This window comes from Humulus lupulus, chromosome 7, assembly GCF_963169125.1.
Source record: "Humulus lupulus chromosome 7, drHumLupu1.1, whole genome shotgun sequence".
NCBI lineage: Eukaryota > Viridiplantae > Streptophyta > Magnoliopsida > Rosales > Cannabaceae > Humulus > Humulus lupulus.
In genome coordinates, this window is record NC_084799.1 from 5615196 (window position 1) to 5640223 (window position 25028).

Below are 25028 nucleotides of genomic sequence, written 5' to 3' on the forward strand. Positions count from 1 at the left end.
CTTTTCAACTCGTAACCCGCACAATTAAAAAAAATATTTCAATACGACCATCGATTTGGGTGGGTTGGGCGAGTTTGCCGTAACTTTATTTTCTAAAAAATCATTTTTCACATTTTTTTTATTTTTTCTATTTTTAGTTTGTATTTGTGACTTAAATAATTATTACTTTAAAATATATGGTTTTTATAAAAATAAATCAATTTAAATTTAGTTTTATATAATGTATAATTAATAATTATATAAATATAAAATTATAAAAATTCCTAAATGGGCGGGTTGCAATAAAATTTCAACCCGCCCAATATGATAATTTGAAAAATTCCTAAATGGGCGGGTGCAATTTGAAATGAATGTTGGATTTTTCGGGTTGTATTTTTTGTCAGTTTTTCAGGTTGGATAGGTTGCAAATATTTTTGTACAGCCCTACTCGATACCATTATTAATATATTTAATATTGTGTCTCACATATTCTAATCTAAGTCAATATTAAATTGCACTAATAGTCGTATGTAGTATTAGGCACCATAGAGCTCTTGTAGCAATATTTTCTCAAAATATAATTGTTTTGATAATTCTTTGTAAAATGACATTCTAGATATCTTATTAAAAAAATTTGACACATTGTTTGGATTCTAGTCAAATATCATTTTGTAAAAAATTATAAAAGCGATAGTGTATAAAGTAAAATTTTATGAAGTAGTCTATTTTCATCAATCACTCACTAAAAAATAAAAAATGAATTTTTTTCTTCTAAATAATATTACTTTTGATTTTTTACTTTCTATTTGCTTTTACTTTTATGAACTCTTGTTTTGTTGACCAGCCATGAATTTTTGGCATACTCGAATATAAGTCTTCTTTGACCATCTTATACTAAAACTATGTATAATTATTCTAAGTGCCTAAACGAGTGAAGACTTTTTCAACAAATCTATCTCAATTATATTTGTTTTGGGGAAATTACTAAATATGAACCAAAGATTATTAGTTAGTTGGTTGTTGGTGAAAGAAATTGATGATATAAAATTATTTCCTTAATGGAATGGTTTTTCATTAACTAGTTTAATCTTAAATTATATGTATAAATAATACCCTTATAAATAAATGACATAAACATATTATTTCTTATGTTGTATGCATATATTGCAAAGTCATTTCCTTTTACATTAAATTGCACACTTCAATGTCAACTAGTATTTTTGATGTTGTTATACCTACCATCTTTTTAAAATCGTTGTTAGGACGTGACAATATAAATATTTAAAAATATATATATAGAATCATTTCACTTTCAAATAATTGTGAAAAATAAGTAATTTAGACTATTCTAGAATACTCATTAGGATGTATTTATCAATAGTATTTCTCCAACATCAGATTGAGGTCGTGTAGTTTTCATCTCGTTTACACTTTATTGGTCAAAGAACTCGTTAACATTAGAATATATGGCATTTTCGTAAATAAATAAAAAATAAAATACGACCCCGGCCCATAGAGTTGACCAATCAGGCCTACTATGGGCCCAGGTCAAAGCCTGCACGAACCCAATTTTGACCCATTGCTTCTACGTGACTAGACAACCTAAGTAATTGGAGCAATTGCTGATGTGGCCACCACATTGATTGACTGAACGAGCTGATGTGGCTATTGTATTATACTTTTGTAGAAAAATAATAATAAATTGTTGATATTTCTTCCAACTTCAACCATGAAAAAAATTAGTTAATAACAAAAGGAAACTCCAATGAAGAATGTCATTTATTTTTCTTTATAAATTTCACATTATTCTATATTGTAGAGATATTTACACTAACTATTGTTCTAACCAAGAAAAAAGATATTTAATGTTACACGATTTTTTTTACAATTTTACTATTTATGTTTATTGATTTAATTTACGATGTTCTCTTTCGATTCCTGCTATTGCTGTACAACTTCGGTTCCTCAAAAGTCTGCACGTCGGGCTCTAGGGTGCTGACCCAACGACCACCTTCATTACCACACGCTTGAACAATCTCACAACTCCACGAGTCCATCTTCGACAAATTCTACTGTAACTAAAGCAGCACCGTCAATCGAGACGAGTCCAGAATGAAAAAGATCCTTCTTGTTATAACTAACAATCTAGGTTGATCACTAATTTAGATAATTCTCGAGAAGGATGATACGATCAATCTTGTGAAGCTTGTAAGCTTGGAATTTCTAAATATTATTTTGCTTACAACAATGAAAGTGGGAAAGAAGTTGGGTCTTGAGGTCGCCGCTACCATCAATTTTTAAGATCACTATTGACTTATAACCTGGGTCAAAACTCTGAACCATTATTATTATTATTATTATTAAAATAGATATTTATGGCTAAAGTATCTAAGTTATTACGTTTGTAACATTTACGTACCAAAGTTATTTATTTGGTGGCGAAAGTACTTTCAATTATTATTTTGGTATAATTTGGGGCAACCATTTATTCAATCGTTAAGTCTGCTTACGTGGCGTAAATTTGCTTATAATTTGGATATTTTCGCCACAAATATTTATTTAATTGAGTACTTTCGCTTATGTGTTGCATATGAACTTAGTGGTGAGAACAAATTAATGAACTCAACTGCACAAAAACATGAACGAAAGATACTTTCACCATCAAAAAATAATTTAAATACTTAAGTGCTAGTCCTACAAATGTAGTAGATTTGGTACTATTGTACTTTCTCATCATTATTATTAGAGGATTTTTCATAAATATAGCTTTTATGTCATTACTCTGCAAAAATAAATATGAGAATTATATTTTTCTTAATTTGTATGGAAAAATTTATTAAAGAAAAAAATAAATTTTGGTAAACACAATTACTAACTAACTAAATATGAGAAACCTAATTAAGAGTAAAATTATGAAATAAACCAACTTTTATACAAAAAAAAAAATATATATATAGGAAACTAAGTGAAAATTCTTAAAAAAAGACTATAAAATAATTTTTTTTGTTAAAAAAAAATCATATTTTTGTTAACTTTATTAAAAAAACTAATATAAAATGTAATTTTCTTTTATTATTCCGGTCCCAGCCTCTATTATCCAGCAAAGGAGATTAGATGATGATGAGTGAGAAAACGGGTTTACTTGACCACCGACCTATTTAGAGAAAAGTATGTGGGTATATATTTGGTATTATATAAACAATCATAATTTTAAAAGAATAAAAAATAAAATTGCTATATGTTAAAAACTGAGATGGTATTTTGAAAAACAGTTGTGTTGTGTGGCAACACTTAAAATATTCATTTGGTAACTTTATTTTTATTTATCATTTTTTTAAATTTTAATTAAAATTTATTGAATTTTGAAAATAAAATTTTTTCACTTTCAAATTTTTTTTAAACTATTTCGATTTTTCATTTCTTCTCTTCTTCAAATCAACAACTCATTGTATATTGTTAAACAAAAAAATAAAAATAAACGTTATCAAACACACTTATTATTTTTTATTTTTAAAAACAAAAAACAAAAATAGTTACTAAACATATTTTTATTTTGTACTTAAAAAATAAAAATAATGTTTCCATTTTTGTACTTAAAATTTTCAAAAACAAAGGGTCCGTTTGGTAAAATTTTTGTTTTTAAATTTTTTAAACATAAAAATAGAAATATTATTTTATTTTTTAAAAATAAAAATATGTTTGGTAACTATTTTTGTTTTTTGTTTTTAAAAACAAAAAATAATAAACGTGTTTGATAACTTTTATTTTTATTTTTTATTTAACAATGTGATGTGTTAATTTGAAGAAGAGAAGGAAAAAATGAAAACTGTTTAAAAAAATTTTGAAAGTGAAAAATTTCTATTTTCAAAATTTAATAAATTTTGTTTAAAATTTAAAAAAATAAAAAATAAAAATAGAGTTACCAAACGCTATTTTATGTTTAATTGTCAAATTTTTAATTAAATAAATAAAAAACTGTTTTTTTTTAATGGTTACCAAACATCACCAAAAATTTTACCAAACATAATCAGTATTTTTTAAAAAAATGTTAAAAGTTAAGTATTTGTGAAAACATTTGAGATTTCTTGCGGTTAAGGTAACGACTTCCGGCATGGCCAGCTCCCATAGTGTGACGGGCGATGTGTACAAGGCCCGGGAACGAATTCACCGCCGTATGGCTGACTGACGATTACTAGCGATTCCGGCTTCATGTAGGCGAGTTGCAGCCTACAATCCGAACTGAGGACGGGTTTTTGGAGTTAGCGCACCCTCGCGGGCATATAATATAAATTAATATATAACATGACACATCAGCACAATATACCAGGTCAAAACATATACATCTCTTAAATTAGAGAAAATCTCACTTCCCAAATTTTTTGTTTTTTTAGATATTTTAAATAAAAAAATGGTTGCTTACGATACCGATAAGAGACCAAATGTCTACCTTTTTATAAGAAAAAATCAATTTTTAGATCATATAATTTCGAATACATTTTAATTACCTCCAAGACCCATTTGTCGAAAATTTGTTATTTTAAGATACCAACCAGTTACCTTTAAACACATGATTTGTAAAAAGTTACATTTTAGTTGCTTACAATATCGATAAGATATCGATTGATTACTTTCTTTAAAAAAAAAAAAAAAATTTAGATCATATTATTTTAGATATCTTTTAGTTACCTCCAAAACTTATTTGTAGACATCTTAATATACAAATTAGTTAACTTTAGATTACATTATGATATCTAATTATTTAAAATACATTTTGGTTGCCTTCAAATATTATTAGTAGACATCTTAATATATTGATTAGTTATTTTTAGGTTATATTATGGTATTTTGTTATTTAAGATACATTTTGGTAAACTTCAAATTTATTTCATAAATTAATGAGTTGTCGTATATCCAAATTAGTATAGTTAATGTTTTTTGGTAATGTAATTGATTTTATGATGTTTAAGTAACTATTTGGTTTCTTTATAAGTTTATTTCGAAAGCTATCGAGATTGCTCTATAAAATATACTAATTTAGAATACCATTTGGTAAATTTTAAAATGAAATAACAAAATATTTTTTAGTAACCCATATAGTTAGTTGATATTTTGAATTTTGTTTAAGTTTAAATTTTTGTTACTTTTTTTGTTAATAAAATATAAAAAAAACTAAAATGTTACTTTTTATTATAGTCATCTTTTCTAGGGATGGCAAGAAAAGTTATACTTCTCACATGTCAAAATAATTACCTTAAAGAGTAGTCGCAATGATACAACTTTTGAGCCAAAATAACTAATGGCGTGGCTGGATAAATTTTTTAAAGTCGCGGAGATTAAAAAAGTTTCTAAAATAGTGTCAGAAAGAAAATAATTAATTATTTAATGTTTTATTAATTAATATATGAAAAGGAAAAAAAAAAGAGGCGGGGAGCAACAAGCTTCATGTATGAAGAAAGGAGAGATGATTGTGTATTCAGATACGGTACAATTAAGTTTAAAAAGGGTAAAAACTAATATGAATATTATTTATTTTTAAATTAAAATGATAAAAAGGGTGTGACATGTAATTTTCTAAGATTTATATAGTGAGGAGATTACACCAAATATGAGATTTTTTTCTTAAACTTTGAAAAATATGACATCATTTTTTCCTTAGTTTTTTATGGCATTTTTTTTTTTTTACATTTTTATGGGAGTTTTTTTCCCATATATTTGTAAAAAAAAAATTGTATACCATATTTTATCTTTTATACATTTTTAGTAGTTAGTTTTGAGATTATTTTTATAATTTTAAACTATTTGTATTATTTTTTATCATTCATATTTTAGAATATTTTTTTTATATAATTCTTTGAAGAAAAAAATCTAAGACCTTCATCACCATACTTTTTATTCCTATTTCTTATTCTTTTCTTCCATTTTTTATATTCTTCAATCAACATTTTACTCGCAGTAACTGGTTACCACTATCAAAACAATTTTGATTTTTTTTTTGTGATAGTAATATTGTGCCACTGTCAATTTTTATTAGTGATATGTGGTAACTGATTGTAACAATAAAAATTAGTTTTATTTTTTAAGTGGTGTTGTAGTAACTAGTTACAACTACAAAAACAATTTTGATTTTTTTTAGAATGTACCATTATCAAAATATCAACTAAATTGTAAGTGGTTACTTAGTGAGATTTGAAAAAAAAAAAATAGATATGAAAAAAATAAACTAAATTGATCGTGAAGGTAACTAGTTACAGCTAGATCTGAAAAACAAAATAGATATGAAAAAAAATAGTTGCGATGGTAACCGGTTGCTTTGCTAGACTTGGAAACAATTAAGATCACAAACAAAAAAGCTAAACTGGTCATAGTCGTAACTGGTTACAGATTCAGATCTAAAAAAAAAAAACCAATCGCCATGATACCTGGTTACTTAGTCAGGTGTGAAAACAAAATCAAATCTAAACAAACAAATCTAAATTAATTGTTATTGTAACTAGTTACAGCTAGATCTAAAAAAAAAAATAGAAATGAATAAAAATAATCAGACGCCATTATACCCGGTTACTTAAACAGATCTGAAAAAAAAAACTGCAAAATTAGAACAGAACGTGACTGTAACCGGTTACAGTTACATTTAGAAGGAAAATAAAATAAAATATGAAGTACAAAAACAGATTTGAAATGACAAAACTAGACATGAAAAAGAAGAAGAAGAAGAACAAAGAAAAAAAAAAAAACTAGAGAAGAAGAAGAAGAGGGTGAGGTACGTCGCCGTCAGGAATAGGGCGGAGGTGCGTCGTCATTGGGGGTGGGGGAGGAGGCGGAGGTAACATCACCGATGGAGGGCTGAGACGAGAGAACCAACTAGGGGAGGAGAGAAGAAAAAGGAGAAAAAAAGAGAAATATATCATGAGGGAGAGAAATGAGAGAGTGAGAGAGAGTTTTGTGTATTTATAATTATAGTGATTTATTTTTTATATAATATGAAATTACCATATTTTAATCATTTTTTTAATTACCATATTTTGTATAATTATTTTTCCCCACAAATATAGAAAATATGTTTATTTTTAGAGAAATTTACATTCCTTACTGTTTTTTAGAATTTAATTACAAAAATCACCTATAAAATTTTATTTACAAAAATACATTGCCATGTCATCAAAAAATATCGGATTTTAAAAGTAATATACCTGAATTTGAAACTTTCCCGAAATCTTAGTTTTCCCATTTTTCTGGGTTTAAAAAAGTAACATTTTGGTTACTTAAAATGTTAATAAGTTACCAATTAATTACTTTTTTCATGAGAAAAATTATTATTATAACATATTATTTTATATACATTTTGGTTACCTCCAATACTTGTTTTTTTTTAACTTTTTTATCTTAAGACACTGATTAGTCATTTTAAAGTTATATTATGGTGTCTTATTGCTTAAAATACTTTTATGTTGCCGATTAGTCATTTTTTAGAAACTAATGAGTTATAATAAAATATAAGAAATTACTATATAGCTTATTATTAAAAATTACTTTTAGTATACTATAGAATAATTTTTTTTTATATTCTGTTTAAAAGTTACCAAACAATATTCTAAATAATCAATTTTAAAAAAGTTACTTGGAATATTTTTAAATAAATTTAAGTTATTTAGAATACAATATAATATTTTTTAAATGTAAAATAAGAATACAAATTTTAGTATATTAAATTTTGATCAAATTTAAAATTTAGTTACTTTTTGTCAGCACAATATAAAAAAAACTAAAATGTTGCCTTTTATTCTGGTCATTTTCTCCAGTGATGACCAAAAAACATATGCTTCCCACATATTAAAATGATCATCTCGCAATTGTACCACTTTTGAGCCTAACTGACTAGCAGTGTGGCTGGAAAAGATTTTTGAAATTAAAGATAAGAGAGAATGTAAGAAATTAATAAAACAATGAGTATATTGGAGAGAGAGAGAGAGAGAGAGGGGTCCCGTACCATGAAAAAAAAGTTGAGAAAAGCGGTATAAAAAAATAGTGAAAAAGTAACTAATTGGTAACTTATTAACATTTTAAGCAACCAAAAGTGTAACTTTTTAAACCCAAAAAAATGAGAAAACTGGAATTTCGTAAAAGTTTCAAATTCAAGTATATTATTTTTAGAATACAGTATTTTTTGATGACTTAACAATGTATTTTTGTAAATAAAATTTTATCCGTGAATTTTATAATTATTTTATATTATAAATATATAATTGTAAGGATTCCTTATATTTATTAGCGTAAACTTCTCTTCTACATTTAAACGAAGTCCATATTCTAAAAGCCCATTAAGGGCCCATCAAATAGATCGACTCCGACTCTGTTTATCTAATATGTCACTGTCACTGTGATAACTGAAGTTCCCCCCTTTTTTCTCTACAGTGTTACCGTTCTCTCGTCTCAGTCCTCTTCTTATTTCAATTTCAGAACCCTAACTAAACCCTAATTTCCTGTTTTCCCCCCAAATTCACTCTCGCCGGAGTGCCATGGACACTCTCCAAGCCGCTTACAAAGAGGAAGACGACGAAGAAGATGAACCTTTAAACCATCTTTCTTCTCCCACTACCGAAGCCGCGGTCTCCGTCGAGCCTGCGGAACCTTCGGACGCCGGGCCACTCGACCCTCCGCCATCCGAACACCAAAATGGCGTCAAGACCGACGCGGAAGCCTCCGACGATCTATCCGAGTCTGTTAAGTCCCAAGACAATGAGGACGAGGACGATGAAGATCCACCTCCGAAGAAGCAGAAACATCTCTCAGCTCTGACTGAGCAACCCTCGGATCAGGACCAAACTCCATTATCTCGTCAAATTGCGAGTAACGATGGCCCTATTAGTGCGGCGACTACGGCTCCGGTTACTTCCACGAATTCGAAGAAATCGAAGAAGAAGAATAATAATGTGTGGGTTACTAAATCGACCCGGAAAGGGAAAAAGAAGAGTAAAGCTAACAACCATAATGCCCCTGTGGAGGACACTGTATTGATCACTCCCGTGCCAAGATTTCCTGATAAAAGCGACGATTCCCCAGATATGCAAATATGCTTGTCGAAGGTTTACAAGGCTGAGAAAGTGGAATTGAGCGAGGACCGCTTGAGTGCGGGGAGTACTAAGGGGTATAGAATGGTGAGAGCGACAAGAGGAGTTGTGGAAGGAGCATGGTACTTTGAGATAAAGGTAATGAAGTTGGGGGAGACGGGGCATACGCGGCTCGGCTGGTCGACGGAGAAAGGCGACCTTCAAGCGCCTGTTGGGTACGATGGGAACAGTTTTGGGTATAGGGATATTGATGGAAGTAAAGTTCACAAGGCTTTGAGGGAAAAATATGGAGAAGAAGGATACAGGGAAGGTGATGTTATTGGGTTTTATATTAGCTTACCAGATGGAGGGAACTGTGCCCCACAGCAGCCGCATATGGTTTGGTACAAGGGTCAGCGTTATTTATATGCAGCAGACTCAAAGGAGGATCCTCCGAAAGTAGTATCTGGTTAGTAGTTGTTCTTTATCTTTTACCACCATGCGATGAAGTGTTTATTTAGCTTTTGTTAACGTGAATTATATATAGTGGAAATAGCATCTCAGAATTATTAGGCAAATTTATGTCTTTCTAAGATACGTGTTTATTGTCATGGTTAGTTAAATGCAGTTGGTATTTTAGGTGGTTATTGAATGTCCCCAGAATGGATTAAGTAGAACCTTTCGGCCATATTTTCTTAATAGAATTAGATTACTGAGTTAACAATTTCTGAATAGCATCTGCGGTAGAGATAGCAATGGAAGGCTCAGAATTATTAGGAAAATTTATGTCTTTGTAAGATACATGTTTACTGGCATGGTTAGTTAAGTTGTTAAGCGTCTATACAAATAAAATTGGTATTTTAGGTGGTTATTTAATGTCCCCAGAATGGATTAAGTAGGAACCTTTTGGCCATATTTTTTTAATAGAATTAGATTACTAGGTTAACAATTTCTGAATAGCTTTCTTTGTTTACTTTGCAGCTCTGTACTTTCAGTTTCCTAGTTACCTTGGTCCTTTGATTCTTTACTTGCATATGCATTGAATGCTGTTACAATCTGTTCTTGTCTTGTTGAGAGAGTAAATATTGGTAATTTTTTTATGTATGCAGAGAGTGAGATATCATTTTTCAAGAATGGGGTATGCCAAGGGGTTGCTTTTAAGGATTTACATGGTGGTCGCTACTACCCTGCTGCTTCAATGTATACTCTTCCTGATCAACCAAATTGTGTGGTTAAGTTCAACTTTGGCCCTGAATTTGAATGTTTTCCCGAGGACTTTGAGGGACGTCCACTGCCTAAGCCCATGGTTGAAGTTCCATATCATGGATTTGACAACCGAACTGAAAATGGAGCATCTGAGGAGAAGAAACCTTAGCCAAAATGCTGCACCATTCAACCTTATTATTACGTGCTCTTTATCAGAGTTTTCATTCCTCCATTTATTGCGGATTGAAGTTAACTTATAGACATATGGATTAGCACTCTAATCAAGAGGAGAGAAATACTCCATGTGAAATAGGAAACTGTTAATGAGCCTCATTATATTCTGATTATTTTAAACATCAGTATTTTTTAGTTTTTTGTGCACTTGCGTCTTTCTATTTTAAGTTGTTTAGTTTTTTTATCAATTTAGTCTTATAGAATTAGTCATGTTACGAACAATCATTTTTGACCACGCTGTATACATACCATTTGCTCAAGAGCTCTCTACTGACATTAATATTAAAGCTAACTGTTTCAGTCATGTTGTCCTTTTTGTGTTTTCTATTGAATGAATTTTTTTCATTGCGTCCCATCCCATGTTTATTTAGCTAGTGGGCTAAAATTGTCCAGTTGTTAATGCATATCATCTGTCTTATGTAAGGGGGGTTCTTCAGTCGTTTCGTTTTCAGGGTCTTAATGTGAAAATGATGCATGCATGAGAACCTGTCTCTCCATGTGCGCGCGCACACCACACTGGTCTCTTTCTATCTATTATAGGCGCACATAAACTGTTCACAGTTTTATACTTGATCAACTCCTGGTTGAATTCTTCATGTTTGTGAATACTGTTTCTTTCTATTGTGCGTTTTGTCAAGGGATAGTCTAGCCTGTCACTTATCAATGGAAATTGACAGCGTCAATCAGAGAGTACTGTTACTGCCACTGTAAATTTTTATTCTTTATGTCGACATTTTCCTGTCCTGTTGTTAAAGGGAAATTATTCTGGTGGCAATTGTGATTCTTATGTAAGATATTTTATTGAATTGGCAGGAAGTTCACATCAGACCGAGGGTGCTTCATTGAGGTTGGTCAAGTGCAACTTATCTTGAATTTGCAGCAGAAATGAGGAAGGGACATGCTCAGATTGGTTAGATTGCTTTTGGTCGTAGTCCAACCGTGGTGTCAGCAAAATGTTGATCTTGATTTTCCATGTAGAGTAGAATTGATCATTTTGAGAGTCAAAATTCTCCTGTTGGTCTCTTTTTTAAACTTTTTTCTGTTGTTGAATTGAATCAAAACGAAAACATGTTATTATGCAAAACACTTTTGAGCAAATTGTGTATGTTATTATGCTATTAATATCATAATTTTGCAACTTATCAGTCAACTCAGTGCAAAAAGCGAAAACATGCAGGAGAGCTAATTCCTAGCAAGAAGAGATTGGCAGTTATTTGCAAGCCACACAGCTAAATAAAGCTCTGGACCTATGTATGTTCACCGTGTAAAATTTTATTGTTAGTTCAACTTTCAAACAAATCTAGACCAAGCAATTCAAGTGGGTTTTGAGTGAAGCTAACTTTCTCAGTTAATGACACCATAGGCACCACGGTTAAGTATCCTTACACTGCCTCTGCTAACCGCAGAAGTGCAGTCCCAGCAGAGAAGAACTCTATCGGTGACCCCATTTCACAACCGCCTTTTTTTCTTGATCGAACTTGTGAAAAGGCCAAGTGATAACTGGAAAAAAGAAAATAGGAGTGTGTTGCTGCCTGCTAGTAATGCAGAGGGGAATTGAGACCCTCTTGAACTGACAATGGATGGAGAGGCTGTTGCCTCTTGGAAGGGAAAGATGGAGTTTTCCTGAATGAAGGGCGCTTCTTCAGATGCTTCAGAGTTCTGTTGGTGTACAATGTTCTAACATAAGGTGAAGCTCTCTCCATGAACTTGAGAATGGCAAAGAAGATAAGTCTAAAGGACACAACAAGGAAGATAATAGCTGCCAAATCCCACCACTTTGAATGATTCAGTCTTATGCCTAGCATACTCGTGAGAATAAACTCGCCTTTCAGCTTCGTCCCATCTGATATGAGGGTATCAAATTCAAGGCCAATCATATCATTCTTGTATGCTCCCTGTATTGCCAAAACATATGAACATCAGTCTTATACTCTCTACATGTGCTTAAAAGAAAATTTTCTCATAAATAATTACCTCTAAACCCCAGGCCCCATAGTTGATGTATGAAATGGGATAACGCCATATTGGTTTGGGAAGATCAGGTATTGGGCGGAAGAAGCCAGAAGTCATCATCATAATTGCCTGCATAAACAGATAATGCATGGCCATAAGAAAAATCATTTAGTTTGCTGATATGAAGATGATGAATACTTAAACTTTCCAGTGTGAGAATCATGGTGAAAAGGGTTTGTTTCTTTTTAAGTTACCAGATATCCAGCGCCAACTGTGACTCCCATCAAGAAGTTGGGAACAAGAGAAGCTACAATCATCATGGCACTCTCCACAGTAGCAATGCAGCATAGGAGATCGAGGAAAAAGTATATGTAACAATGGAACTCAGGCCTAAATTTCACCATGTAGTAAACTATAGTTGAAGTGGCAAACGACATCAGAGCCAGAAAGGGAAAAGAAGATAGGAAATTCGATACGACATAAACACCAACCCCATAATAACCATTCAGTCGTTCCTTGTTGAACACCTGTTTCATAAGCCAAAGAAGAAAAAACAAGAGTATTTGAAGATTGATAAGCTGAGTTCTCCATTGGTTTTGCTCTGTGGAAACTAAATTTTACCTTCATTTCTTCAAGGAAAGATGGGAAGCCTCCAATGGCCATGAAAGTCATGAAACCAGCTATGAACCCCCCACAAGCTCCTCGTGCCAAGATTGCAGTGAAGCTCGTGCCAACGTTGAAGAATATGGAGCCAACACAAAGAGATAGTGCTATGTAAACTACGATTCTTACCCAGTAGTACCCAACATCTCTTGACATGTTCTTGAAAGATCTACAAGTCAACACTGAGAGTTGCTTCCACCATTTCGCTTGGCCCCCACGTCTGCTTTCTACTACAAGCCCTTCCTGCAATACTAGTAGTTGTTAATAAGTTCCTATATGTAAGAATATTTAGTTTACGATCATGGATATATACTTACAATGGATGAGATTTCTCTCATCCTAGCTTTAGCTCTTGTTGTGTACTCCGAGTTCTTGTACTTCTCAACCAGAGTTGCTTTTATCTTTGCTATTGGTATATCCATTAAAGGATCTGAGTTCTGCAGTGTCAGAGATATCAGAAAAAGTAACTCAACAAAGTGTTGACTGTTGAGTAAAAGCAAGACATCAAATCTGAAGTTACCACCATACATGGATTTTGCGAGTGCTCATCAAAGTGTTTGTCACCTGGTCGAAACCCGAATTAATACATCTAAGAAAGTGATCAGAGGGATTTCTTCTACTTGGACATGGAAATCCTGCTTTGGCAAAGAACTGTACCATTGCATTTCAAACATTTTCTGTAATATTTAGTACATATAATGAATGTATTTAATTTTCAGACACTGTTTTTTTACTTCTTTTTACCTCAACGGCCATCTTTGCTGGTCCAAAATAAACTGTTTGACCACCAGAAAGCAAGAAAAGATCATCAAAGAGTGCAAAAACTTCACTACTCGGCTGATGGATTGAAGAGATAACTGTTCTGCCATCAAGAGAAATGTTCCTAAGAGTTTGAATAACAAAGAAAGATGAGGCACTGTCAAGACCACTGGTTGGTTCATCTAGAAACAAGAGACGAGGCCTTGTGAGGATTTCAAGGGCAATGCTTAGTCTCTTCTTCTCTCCACCGCTTATACCTCTTATATGCCAGTTTCCAACAAGCCCATCTGCACAATCTTGGAGTCCCATTTCCATAATGGTTGCCTCAACAATCTCATCCACCTCATGCTTCGATAGAGTTCTTGGTAGCCTCAACATAGCTGAGTAAGTTATGGTTTCTCTCACTGAAAGAGTTCCCAGTAGCAAATCCTGTTGTGTCACATAAGCCTGGTATGTAATAATATTGCACAAGATCTTAGTGCTAAAAAAGAAAAGAAAAAACCAGCTATATCATTAAAAACGGTACTTACAGCAACACCATAGTCTAGTCTTCTTCTCTTCCCATTTAGAAGAACATTTCCAGTCATGACAACATTTCCTGAAAGTCTTCCTGCAACAAAAGAATATCATTTTGTGAAAAAATCAAAGCAATACTTAACCAGGTGACCAACTATTTATAAGCCATGTAGTAAAACCTGCTAATGAATCAAGAAGAGTTGATTTGCCAGAGCCAGAAGGGCCCATAATGGCCATGATCCTTCCAGGCTCAGCAAACCCACTTAGCCCATCAAGCAGCCTCTTACTATGTCCATTTCCAAAGTTTGGAAGAACAACATTTAGATCTTCCCAAACCAAATACATGGCAGAATGTTGATGATTGTCTCCTCCCCAACTTGATAAATCCAAGTCATCCTCAGCTGCATCGCTGGTGGCGCCACCGGAGTACTCTATTTCCATTGCATTCATCTCAGTAAACTTCTGCAAGTGTGGTTAGCTAGAAACATATAGAGATGTTTTCAACATGTTTATTACTCGCAGTTGAGAACTTACTAGGGACAGTTAATATACTCAACAACATAGTGATAAAACAGAGTAGAGTGTCTAACGAATCACTTAAATAAAAGTACTCTTAGATGGGCTTGTTTCGCTGTAAATGTTTAGAAATATTTTCTGTTTTAATGTCTTAAAGATATATATAGAACGAGTTGGAAAGGCTAGTGATTCCCTCCAACAACATAGACGATGTCATCAATGAGTGAGTGGTAATTAATAAGGCAGGTAAAAAAAAAAGAGGTTAATGTTGGTAAAAAGTGTGGGAAGTGCAATAATTAGGTTCACCAAACTCATCATGTTATTGTTTTCATCTATCTATCTATGCATTGGTTCAAACAAGAAATCTAGAGAGTTATTATAGAATCTGTTCTCTCTTCATGATGACATGCAAATATCAGTTTTTATTTTAATTTTTTTTTAATTATAGTTTATAGTACTAGTATATATGCCACCTCTTTCATCCATGTTGACAGAACCAATTGCTTGTCTTGGAAAATGGTAAGAAATCAGAGATGGCACCGCTTCATCCTCTCTAGCTAAGTATGACATTGGTTATTTATTTAACTTGTAGTTTTGACAGGTCACTGCTCTATTACAAAATAGGTTTTTCTAAGCAGTTTTTTCCTTAATACATTGTTTTTTTTTCCCAATAGATACCACAGTGTATTCGACCACATAGATTGAAAAAATCCGCAGAGAAAAGACTTTCCTTTCATTGCAATTTTTTAAAAGAAACCGTAGTGAATATCTAATATATTCAATTCAAACAAAACATAAAAATCAACATGCATAATTTCGTTCATATACCACCATAACACATAGAATTCGGAGAACCTACTTCACTAAGACACACATGTTCTCAACCTTCTGTTATCTCCGCAACACACAATTATATCTCAGAACCTACTTCACTTTGGATGAATATCTAATATATTCAAACTCATCTAACAATAATTTGTAAATATAAAAAAGAAAAATAAAAAATTAAGTAATAATTATTACTCACCTTCAAAATTAATCCTCAACAATTTCAACACACTTTAAATTCAAATAAGTATTTCCTACGATAAAAGTTTATACAATGATTAGTAAAGATGGTAACAAGATTCCTAAAATAATTAACAAAAACAAACTTAAAAAATTAATTATGTAAAAAAATATTATAATATAAAAAATTATGTAAAAAAATAAATATATTTTAAATAATTAACATTATTAAAAAACAAATACATTAGGTAAATAATATAAAAAATTCCAAAAAACTGAAATATTAAAAAAAATCAAGTTTAAGTGATCCATATCTGTTTTGAACCATGAAAATGTCTTTTAATTCTTAACAAACGTTCAAAAAATGCTGCAAAACCAGCCTATAAACATATATTAAAACCTCATTAATAACTTAATATTTCTTCATTTTTGTCCTAAAGTTTCAAAATAAATTAATATTATGTATATTTACATGATATAAAGTGTTTATGTGGAAGAAAATGAAAAAAAAAACTTAAAAATGGTGAAAATGGGGCTTAACGTGGATGGGGAAAAGGGTTTCCTCCGTTTGGCGCAACTGTGCAAATGGCTGAAATGAAGAAATGACGGGTCGGGTTTGGTTTTATATGGGTGGAGGACTTTTCTCTGCGATTTTTTTTTTAAAACTGTAACTTTTTGTTGTTTTTTTCAAAAAAAATGCGGAGAAAAGTGTTCTCCACATATTAATTAAAACTTTACATTGCATTTTTTTTTAAAAAAACCGTAATATCATACTATTTTTCTTTAGGTGGGTAATAAATGTGACATTTTATAATTATTCAAATATTTTCTCTGCGCTTTTTATTTAAGATAAAGAGAAAAAAATCTATATTTATAATAGTGCTAGTTCACATATGCTAAGTTTCTTCTTTTAAATAACCAAAAGAACTAAATCACATTAAAGTAAACTGCTTATTTTTATGAGTAAACATAGTCATAAACATACACATGATCTTTATCATTCTAAAGCAAGGAATTATTGCTTATAAAAGACAACAATATAGGGTCATCCGTTATTGTTGCTCACTAGTATTTCTTAGCATTTAAAAGTGATACGTATCCATAGGAAAGTAGGTACCATGAAAAGTGTGAAATTGTTCAGACTGAGGATGTCACATTTCAGTCTATACAGCTAGAATAAAAGGGTATTGGGGACCTTGATAATACACTAAAACATGCTCAACCAATCCATCCAAATCTGAATAATGATATACCTCAAGTACCATTCATGCAATTCCTCACATATACGTGTACACAGGCATGTATCTACACATAAATTCTTCTTCTTTTTTTTGGACTAATTGAACATATCGTCTCTATTTTCGGACCCATGTGTCCACATTCAAATAATAAGTGCTGCCATTATTAGTACGACATACCAATACCATGTCAGATATCAGAATGCCACACAGTCTATCTTTTTTTTTACTGGGAATTTATTGTGCAGAGGGGTTTTTGTCAGGTGGGAGACCATGTTAGTTGACCAAATAATAAATCGTTTTAGCAGGAGATTTCAGTTCTTTACTCCAATCTGGATAGCAGAGTTGCAGAGTCCAAGCTCTAGAGTTTCCAAAGAGAGTTCCCTCCTCATTAGTGTAGGTACCAAAGGTAAAGAAGTTGCTTTTGTCAAATGGGAATTTATTGATATTGTTTGCTTTCTAGTTTTTTTTCTTTCTCAGAAGCATATTCTCTGAATTTCTACACACACACAGATATACCTGAATGACACACCTCAGATGGTTGACAATGAGATGGACTTGGCATATAATAAGTAATGTATATTTGAGCTATACAAGTAGATGGGAAAATTCCCAAGTGTGACAGTAAATATAGTTTAAAAAATAGACAACAATTCATGTATAGAACATAAACACACTGATTTTTTTTTGGTAAGAATGTGACGAAAGTGACTAACTACTCAAAACTGCAAACAGAATCTGGTTTATTTCAGTGGTAGTGGCTTGTACTGCAGCTCAGCTTATAATATCATCAATATGTTGAAGAATGTATTCTTAAGGGAGTGGAGAGCTAAGACCCTCTTGAGAGGACAGTGAGTAGAGAGGGTTGTGGCGTTTGGAAGGGATAGATGGAATTTTCCTGAAGGAAGGCCTTTTGTCAAGATGGTGTAGAGCTCTTTTGGCATAAAGTGATTGAAACACTGGTGAGGCTCTTTCCTTGAACTTGAGAATGAAGAAGAATAGGCTGCGGTAAAGTATGAGGATGGCCACAATAGCAACTAAGTCCCACCACTTGGAATGATCTATTGAAATACCATACATCTTTGTGATGACGTAGTCTCCTGTCAATTTTGGCCCTGGAAATAGAGGTTCGAATTCAAGCCCAAGCAAGTCGTTCTTGATGCCACCCTGAGTAACAACAACAACAACAACCACATTTTTCAGCAATTGGACAATAACCAGACAACATCTCACTGCATACTAACACATTAAAAAACTACTAAAAAATAACAATCGTACAACAATTAGAAGTTCATTCATTACATACTAACACGTTTTAAAAAAAAATCAAAATATATATAAAAACAACTAAATACCAATTAGACATCAACATAACAACTATACATAAACAACTAAAACACAACATGAAAACTATACATAAATCTAAACAACTAAAACAACAGCAACATGAAAACAACAATACATAAACCTAAACAATTGAAAAACGACATAAAAATAACTAAAAAAACAACACAAAAAACAAAAAACAAAAAACAGGCAAAACCGTAAAAATGTAAAAATGTAAAAAAATTCCTTAAAAACATAAAATTGAAAAATAAAAAAAAAACTTTGTTAGTACGTAAAAATGTAATTATTAGCAAAATTAAGTGTATTTTGTAAATTTCCCCCCAAAAATTATGTGAATTTTGCCAAACAACTAAACTCTAATCTATAATACATGACATTTCACTTGTAGTGACCATGTTTCTAGTTTTTTCATACCTGAATTCCCCATGAGCCATAGCTGAGGAATGATACCGGGTAGCGCCAAAAAATCTTGGGAAGATCAGAGAGCAGGCGGAAGAATCCAGATGTCATCATTAGAATACCCTTCATTTTAAGAGAAAAAAAAAATCAATCTTGATTAGAATGAAAGGTGCAAATAACAAGAAGAAGAAGCATTTAGGAGTATGAGAAGTGAAAGTTTTTCTTACCATAATGCCGGCTCCAACTATAATTCCCATGAGAAAATTGGGGACTAGTGCAGCTACAACCATCATGAGGCTCTCTATGACAGAGATGGAGGTGAAAATGTTGAGACAGAAGAATACATAATGAGAAAATTCTGGTCTGAACTTCACAGTGTAGAAAGTAATAGTTCCAGTAACAAGAGTAATAGCAACCAAAAATGGGAATGAAGAGATGTAGTTGGATAAGATGAACACTGAAACACCATAATACCCATTAAGCCTTTCTTTATAGAAGACCTGTGTTCAAGAAGAAAAAAGACCGAAGTATGAAAATCATGGATTATGTTTCACAATATCTATCAATGTATGTTTGTGCTTCTTAACATTTTACCTTCATTTCTTCAACAAAAGATGGGAAGCCTCCAATAGACATAAATGTCATGAAGCCTGTTATAAAGGCGGTACAAGCTGAGCGAGCATAAATGGCGGTGTAGCTATTGCCCACATCATAATAGATGGTACCAACACATATAGATACAACTATATAGATAATGATCCTCAACCAGTAATAACCAACATCTCTAGACATGTTCAAGGATGATCTTCGAATCAATGTCAAAAGCTGAGTCCACCAACTTGCTTGACTTCCAGTTTTCGTTTCAACTGCAAGGTCCTCCTGCAAAATACACAAGTACTTTAAATACCAAGTTTGTGAAAACTACTAATATATGTGTTTAATGTTGTGTTATGGAGCAGATTGCTTACTCCAATGGTAGATAGTTCTTGAATTCTGGCTCTGGCTTTTGCTGCATACTTTGAGTACCTATATTTCTCAACAAGCGAAGCTCTAATTTCTGCTGTTGCCACACTCATGAGAGGGTCTGATCTTGAGACATCCTATTACAACAATGTCAATTGTCAAAACAAGTGAAGTGGAACAACAACAACAAACAAAAGAAATCAGTTGAAAGAAGACTCGTACTTTTAATTTTAACGATCCTTTAAGTGTGGCAGTAACTTTGTCGAAGTCTTTATTTACACAGCGCAAGAAGTGATCAGAAGGGTTCCTTCTGCTTGGACATGGAACACCAGATTCATCAAAGAACTACAACATCACAAGAAACAGATAGATAACTTCAGTCACAAGTAACCATGATTTTCACATAACTAATTATCTTCTCTTATTATTACCTCTACAGCTTTCTTTGCTTCTCCAAAATAAACAGTCTCACCACTTGACAACAAGAAGAGATCATCAAAGAGAGCAAAAACTTCACTACTAGGCTGGTGAATGGATGAGATGACGGTTCTTCCATCGCGGGCAACGTTTCTAAGTGTTTGAACAACAAAGAAAGCAGAAGCACTGTCAAGACCACTGGTGGGTTCATCAAGGAAGAGAAGAGAAGGGCGTGTGAGAATCTCGAGAGCAATGCTTAATCTCTTCTTCTCACCACCACTGATGCCTCTCAAGTGCCAATTTCCAATAAGCCTATCAGCACAGTCATAGAGCCCCATTTCTGCGATGGTGTCCTCCACAATGCTATCTACTTCTTCTTTGCTCATTGAAGTTGGAAGCCTTAAATGAGCTGAATACGATATGGTTTCTCTAACAGTTAGTGTTCCCAGCAATACATCCTCTTGTGTCACATAAGCCTAATAAAATGTTCATATAAAAAATTGAAAGAAAAAAAACTCAAATTTGGTGTATCAAGTAATCAAAATAACATTTGATAAAATGAATTAGTTGAGTCTATACTTACAATAGCACCATAGTCGAGTCTTTTCTTGCTTCCATTGAATAGAATACTTCCGGTCATGACCACATTTCTTGACAGTCTTCCTGTACCCCAAAAATGAAAAATGTATAAAAATCATTTCATATGTCAAAACACTTTGGTTGGATCAATTACATTTTTATGAGCTAAGGGACAAAGTTAATTCACATTTTAGTTAGTTCTAGCTTCCTATTGATACAACAATTTGATATCTCAAGTTCACGTTTGCTGGATATTAGTCCACATGCAGTGGTCGAATGATGTTATCCAGATCAGCAGGTTCAGTTTAGTCATTCAATCCTATTATTGGCTAAGGAGACATCTGTAATGTAACGTCCCACGTTACTATGGCTGCTTCCTAGATGACGACCGACCCTGCAAACCAACACAAGTCTTTCCAACGTGCTTTGTCCTTACTCGCACGCTTCCTGGGAAAACTTCCTAGGAGGTCACCCATCATGAGACTACTCCAGGTCAGCACGCTTAACTTTGGAGTTCTCAAGTAATGAGCTACCGAAAAGAAGATGCATCTTGTTGACATAGGTAGTATCCATCAATCCATTTAAGTCATCTTCAACTGTGTAGTCTCATACCTATACAGTCTTAGAATCATCATACTTAACCTTCTCCAGGCAATGTAGGATTGCAAAGCTTTACCTGGTCTTTCTCCCTACGAATCATGGTATAATGACTATCACATATAAATACTTGTTTTATGTATTTTAGAAGTAGCATAATACTTTTTAATGTATAGAAAACGTTGAGAGATGTGAAAAATGCTTTCTATATTTTATTGTATTTACTTGAGAGAAGGGTTGATTTGTAATCATAGACTTTTGACTACTGGATTTGACTGTGTTCTTTGTACTCGTTAGTTCTTTGTGCTGTGTTTTAGGCCTCTATTTCCTACCAAAAAGTGATAGAACTATCTCCTATCTCCTTTCTTACATACCCTTTTAACATTATTTTTTTTAATTCAAATGTGAAAGTGGTTTCATACACATTGACAAAATGTACCATAATTTGATCATTGGATTGTTGGTGCCATTTCAAATTATAAACACTTCAAGTTTATCCCGATTTGTTTTGTTTCATTGCATTAAAGAAATCCACCAAATGGGTTGTGACATCTAATTCCCTAACAACCTTTCAATTTTTTTTGGGTTATTTATTAAATACACTGTTTTTTAATTTTTTTTAAATTTTTTTTACAGTGCTTAATTTAAAAAAAACAAAATATGTACTCAAGTTTTAAAAAATACGGTGTTAAGAAAAACAACTCAATGTATCACCTCGAAATAAACTTAAAAAAAAAAATATATATATAAAAACAACTAAACATCAAAAAAAAAAAAAATCTAAAATCAACTTTAAAAAAACACAAAAAAAAAATTCAAAACCATAAAAATGTAAAAATTTCTTCAAAATTATAAAATTGAAAAAAAATATATATATATGACCGTAAAAATATAATTTTTTAGCAAAATTAAGTATTTTATGTAAAAATTTCTTTTTTTTAATAAGAAAAATTAAATTTATGGACCACAAAATTACTAGATTAAAGTTCAATCTTCAATTTTAGACCAAAGAAGTAACCCAAGTCACTTGCTGGCTGTGTAGATTTTTTTCCATCAAAATAATAGATTGGATTAGATGAGATGTTGATGAAGTAAATATGTCTAAATCAATAATAAGTGTATTGTTATTATTTTTATTATTAAACTTTACAAAATGTGACATTTAATAATTAAATTAATTTTAGTCTTCACATTTTTTACAACCAAATGATATAATAGATGGGATCAATTTGTTTATTAATGTGAAAATTGATGACTAATTGAATCCAAATTATAGTGATGAACAGTATACCCATAATTATGCATTAAATTTATATGACAGGGAAAGATGAGTGAGTAGGGACCACTAATCTTTTCCTTCCATGAAACCTTCCTTCCTCAAATTTATTCAATTTCTAACAACCAAACCCAACAACTTTGCCACCTTATTTAGTTTCTTGTTGTCTATTTAATATGCCAAAAAGAAAAATGATACCCAGAAAAAAAAATCTACATAGTGTCTAATAAAATCACAAAAATTAGAAACTAACAAGTTGTTTTTGTTGTTGTTGAACAAAAATATCTTAATTCACTATAAAATTAAAAAAGACTAATTGATCTAACCATTACCAAGAAGAAAAGTGAATACTTGGACTTATCCCAAAAAAGTAAACAATTAAAAATTATTCAAAATCTTTACTGGATCCAAAAACTACCAAAAGTACTCACAAAAACTTTTTAACTAAAAGCAAACAAACCATAATCAAAAAGAGAAACTACATAGTTTTTCTCCAAATAAAATAACCTAAAACAGTACTAAAAACTACACAAGAGAGAGAGAGAAACCTGCTAGAGTATCAAGAAGAGTGGATTTTCCAGAGCCGGATGGGCCCATGATGGCCGTAATTCTACCGGGCTCAGCATATCCCTTGAGCCCGTTGAGAAGCCTTTTAGTCGGCCCATCACTAAAGTTCGGCAAAACAACGTTGAGATCTTCCCAAACCAAGTAAGTTCCTCTCTGCCTCCCACCACCACCACCACCACCTTCTCCGTCCAAATCTCTATCACTAGAGCCAGCACCACCGCCGTGAGTCCCACTCGCCGCCGCTTCTATCTCCATCAATTCTTCTTACTATAAAAACAACAACAATAATAATAATAATAGTAATAATAATATAAATATCTTGGGTTTATTATTATTATTATTATTTTTTAAAATGAGGAGTTGGGTTGGGTGAGGTCTGTCTTCTAGAGCTCTGAAAAAAAAAATGAAAAGGTGAGGTAGAAATAGAAATAGAAAGAAAAGAAGAGGGGCAAAACGGTAATTTGGACGAATAACGAACACCAAACAACTAACTATAAATGCTATTGAGAAAGAAAATTAAATTTTAATTGGTCATAGGCTTTTCTTTCTTTAATTTGAGATTGTGATGAAGATTGAATTTGAAGGTGGTGGATGTGGCCCAATAAATGCAATGTCCCCAACTCTCATCAATACCATAAATGACTCTGTCTCTTTCCTTCACTATATTTTGTAGCTTTAATTTCACCTCTTTTTCATTATCTTCCTTCCTTCTAACCAGTAACCGTATTTGACTCTTCCATCATTACATGAACATCTGATTTAACTCAATTAATTAACAAAATAATATCTTCATTCCTTATTATGCGACTAATGCTATAAGTACTGATGCACATGGGAAATTGGCGGAGAGTGTTATCTGTCCCTCTCTCTATTTATATTTTTAATTCCCGTTTATTCTCTCTCGGAGGCAGGTGGGAAATTCTATATTGGAATGGGGAATATACAGAAACTATTTATTTAAAAAATAAATTTTAAAATAAAATCATAAATTATTTATAAATTAAAATATTTTATAATATTTATTATCTAAAATATTAAAAAAAATACTACTATACTATAATAACTCACAAAAATAAGATATAAAATAAATATAAAATATTATAAAAATATATAAAAATTTAAACGGGGTAGGGAGTGCTATTCTCGTCCCCACCCCATTTAAAATTTGAGGATTAAAAATTATCCATGTCCCTGCCTCGTTCCCCATTAGGAGCGGGTCTCCTCAGGACCCGACCCCATGAAAAAAATGTGTATCCGTAGCTATAAGATGTTAAAACATTTTTTGTTATATACTAATATTATAAAGGCTTTGTTTGTGTGTTGGACACTACTAATCTAGCATGACCCCTTATCAATGCTGTTTTTGATAATATTTACTCGGTTTATACCATTTATAAATTAATTTAAAAAATTGTTATCATGAGTTTGAATTTACTCAATAATAAATTAAAAAAAATAGTTTAGATTTTCGTTGTTGGTTTCCTGCGTAGGAGAGGAGAGAGAAAGGGAAAAAGAAGAAATCATTGAGTTGAGAGTAGGAGTGTTTGCAGTGCGGTTTGAATTATGTCCAAATATAAAAAATTTAGTGCGCAAAAACTACTTAAAAATTTGTAATCTCAACATAAAATTTATTTTTTGACAAATTTTTAAGCCTGAATAATTCGAAAAATAATTATAAATTATTACATAACACTCTTAATTTATACACAATAATAACACTTATTCATTATAAAAACTATTTTTCTTTTCAAATTTGATAACATT

General features: G+C 31.9%; 3 protein-coding genes across 3 annotated transcripts; 1 reads left to right on the top strand and 2 right to left on the bottom strand.

Moving 5' to 3' along the window:
• Positions 1 to 8369: 8369 nt before the first annotated feature.
• LOC133790456 (protein TRAUCO) lies at positions 8370 to 10770 on the top strand. Its single transcript, XM_062228103.1, has 2 exons — positions 8370 to 9495; positions 10136 to 10770. The coding sequence occupies exons 1-2, from the start codon at positions 8496 to 8498 to the stop codon at positions 10399 to 10401; spliced, it is 1266 nt and encodes a 421-aa protein (XP_062084087.1). The 5' UTR covers positions 8370 to 8495; the 3' UTR covers positions 10402 to 10770.
• Positions 10771 to 11720: 950 nt separating this feature from the next.
• LOC133790455 (ABC transporter G family member 15-like) lies at positions 11721 to 15024 on the bottom strand. The gene is made up of 9 exons (XM_062228102.1): positions 14537 to 15024; positions 14372 to 14451; positions 13827 to 14288; positions 13611 to 13733; positions 13400 to 13519; positions 13041 to 13325; positions 12674 to 12946; positions 12441 to 12548; positions 11721 to 12361 (listed from the first exon to the last, which is right to left on the bottom strand). The coding sequence occupies exons 1-9, from the start codon at positions 14805 to 14807 to the stop codon at positions 12002 to 12004; spliced, it is 2082 nt and encodes a 693-aa protein (XP_062084086.1). The 5' UTR covers positions 14808 to 15024; the 3' UTR covers positions 11721 to 12001.
• Positions 15025 to 17657: 2633 nt separating this feature from the next.
• LOC133790457 (ABC transporter G family member 15-like) lies at positions 17658 to 23665 on the bottom strand. The gene is made up of 9 exons (XM_062228104.1): positions 23246 to 23665; positions 20829 to 20908; positions 20260 to 20721; positions 20051 to 20173; positions 19834 to 19965; positions 19460 to 19744; positions 19093 to 19365; positions 18881 to 18988; positions 17658 to 18286 (listed from the first exon to the last, which is right to left on the bottom strand). Exons 1-9 carry the CDS (start codon positions 23517 to 23519, stop codon positions 17933 to 17935), a joined length of 2091 nt encoding a protein of 696 aa, XP_062084088.1. The 5' UTR covers positions 23520 to 23665; the 3' UTR covers positions 17658 to 17932.
• Positions 23666 to 25028: the final 1363 nt, after the last annotated feature.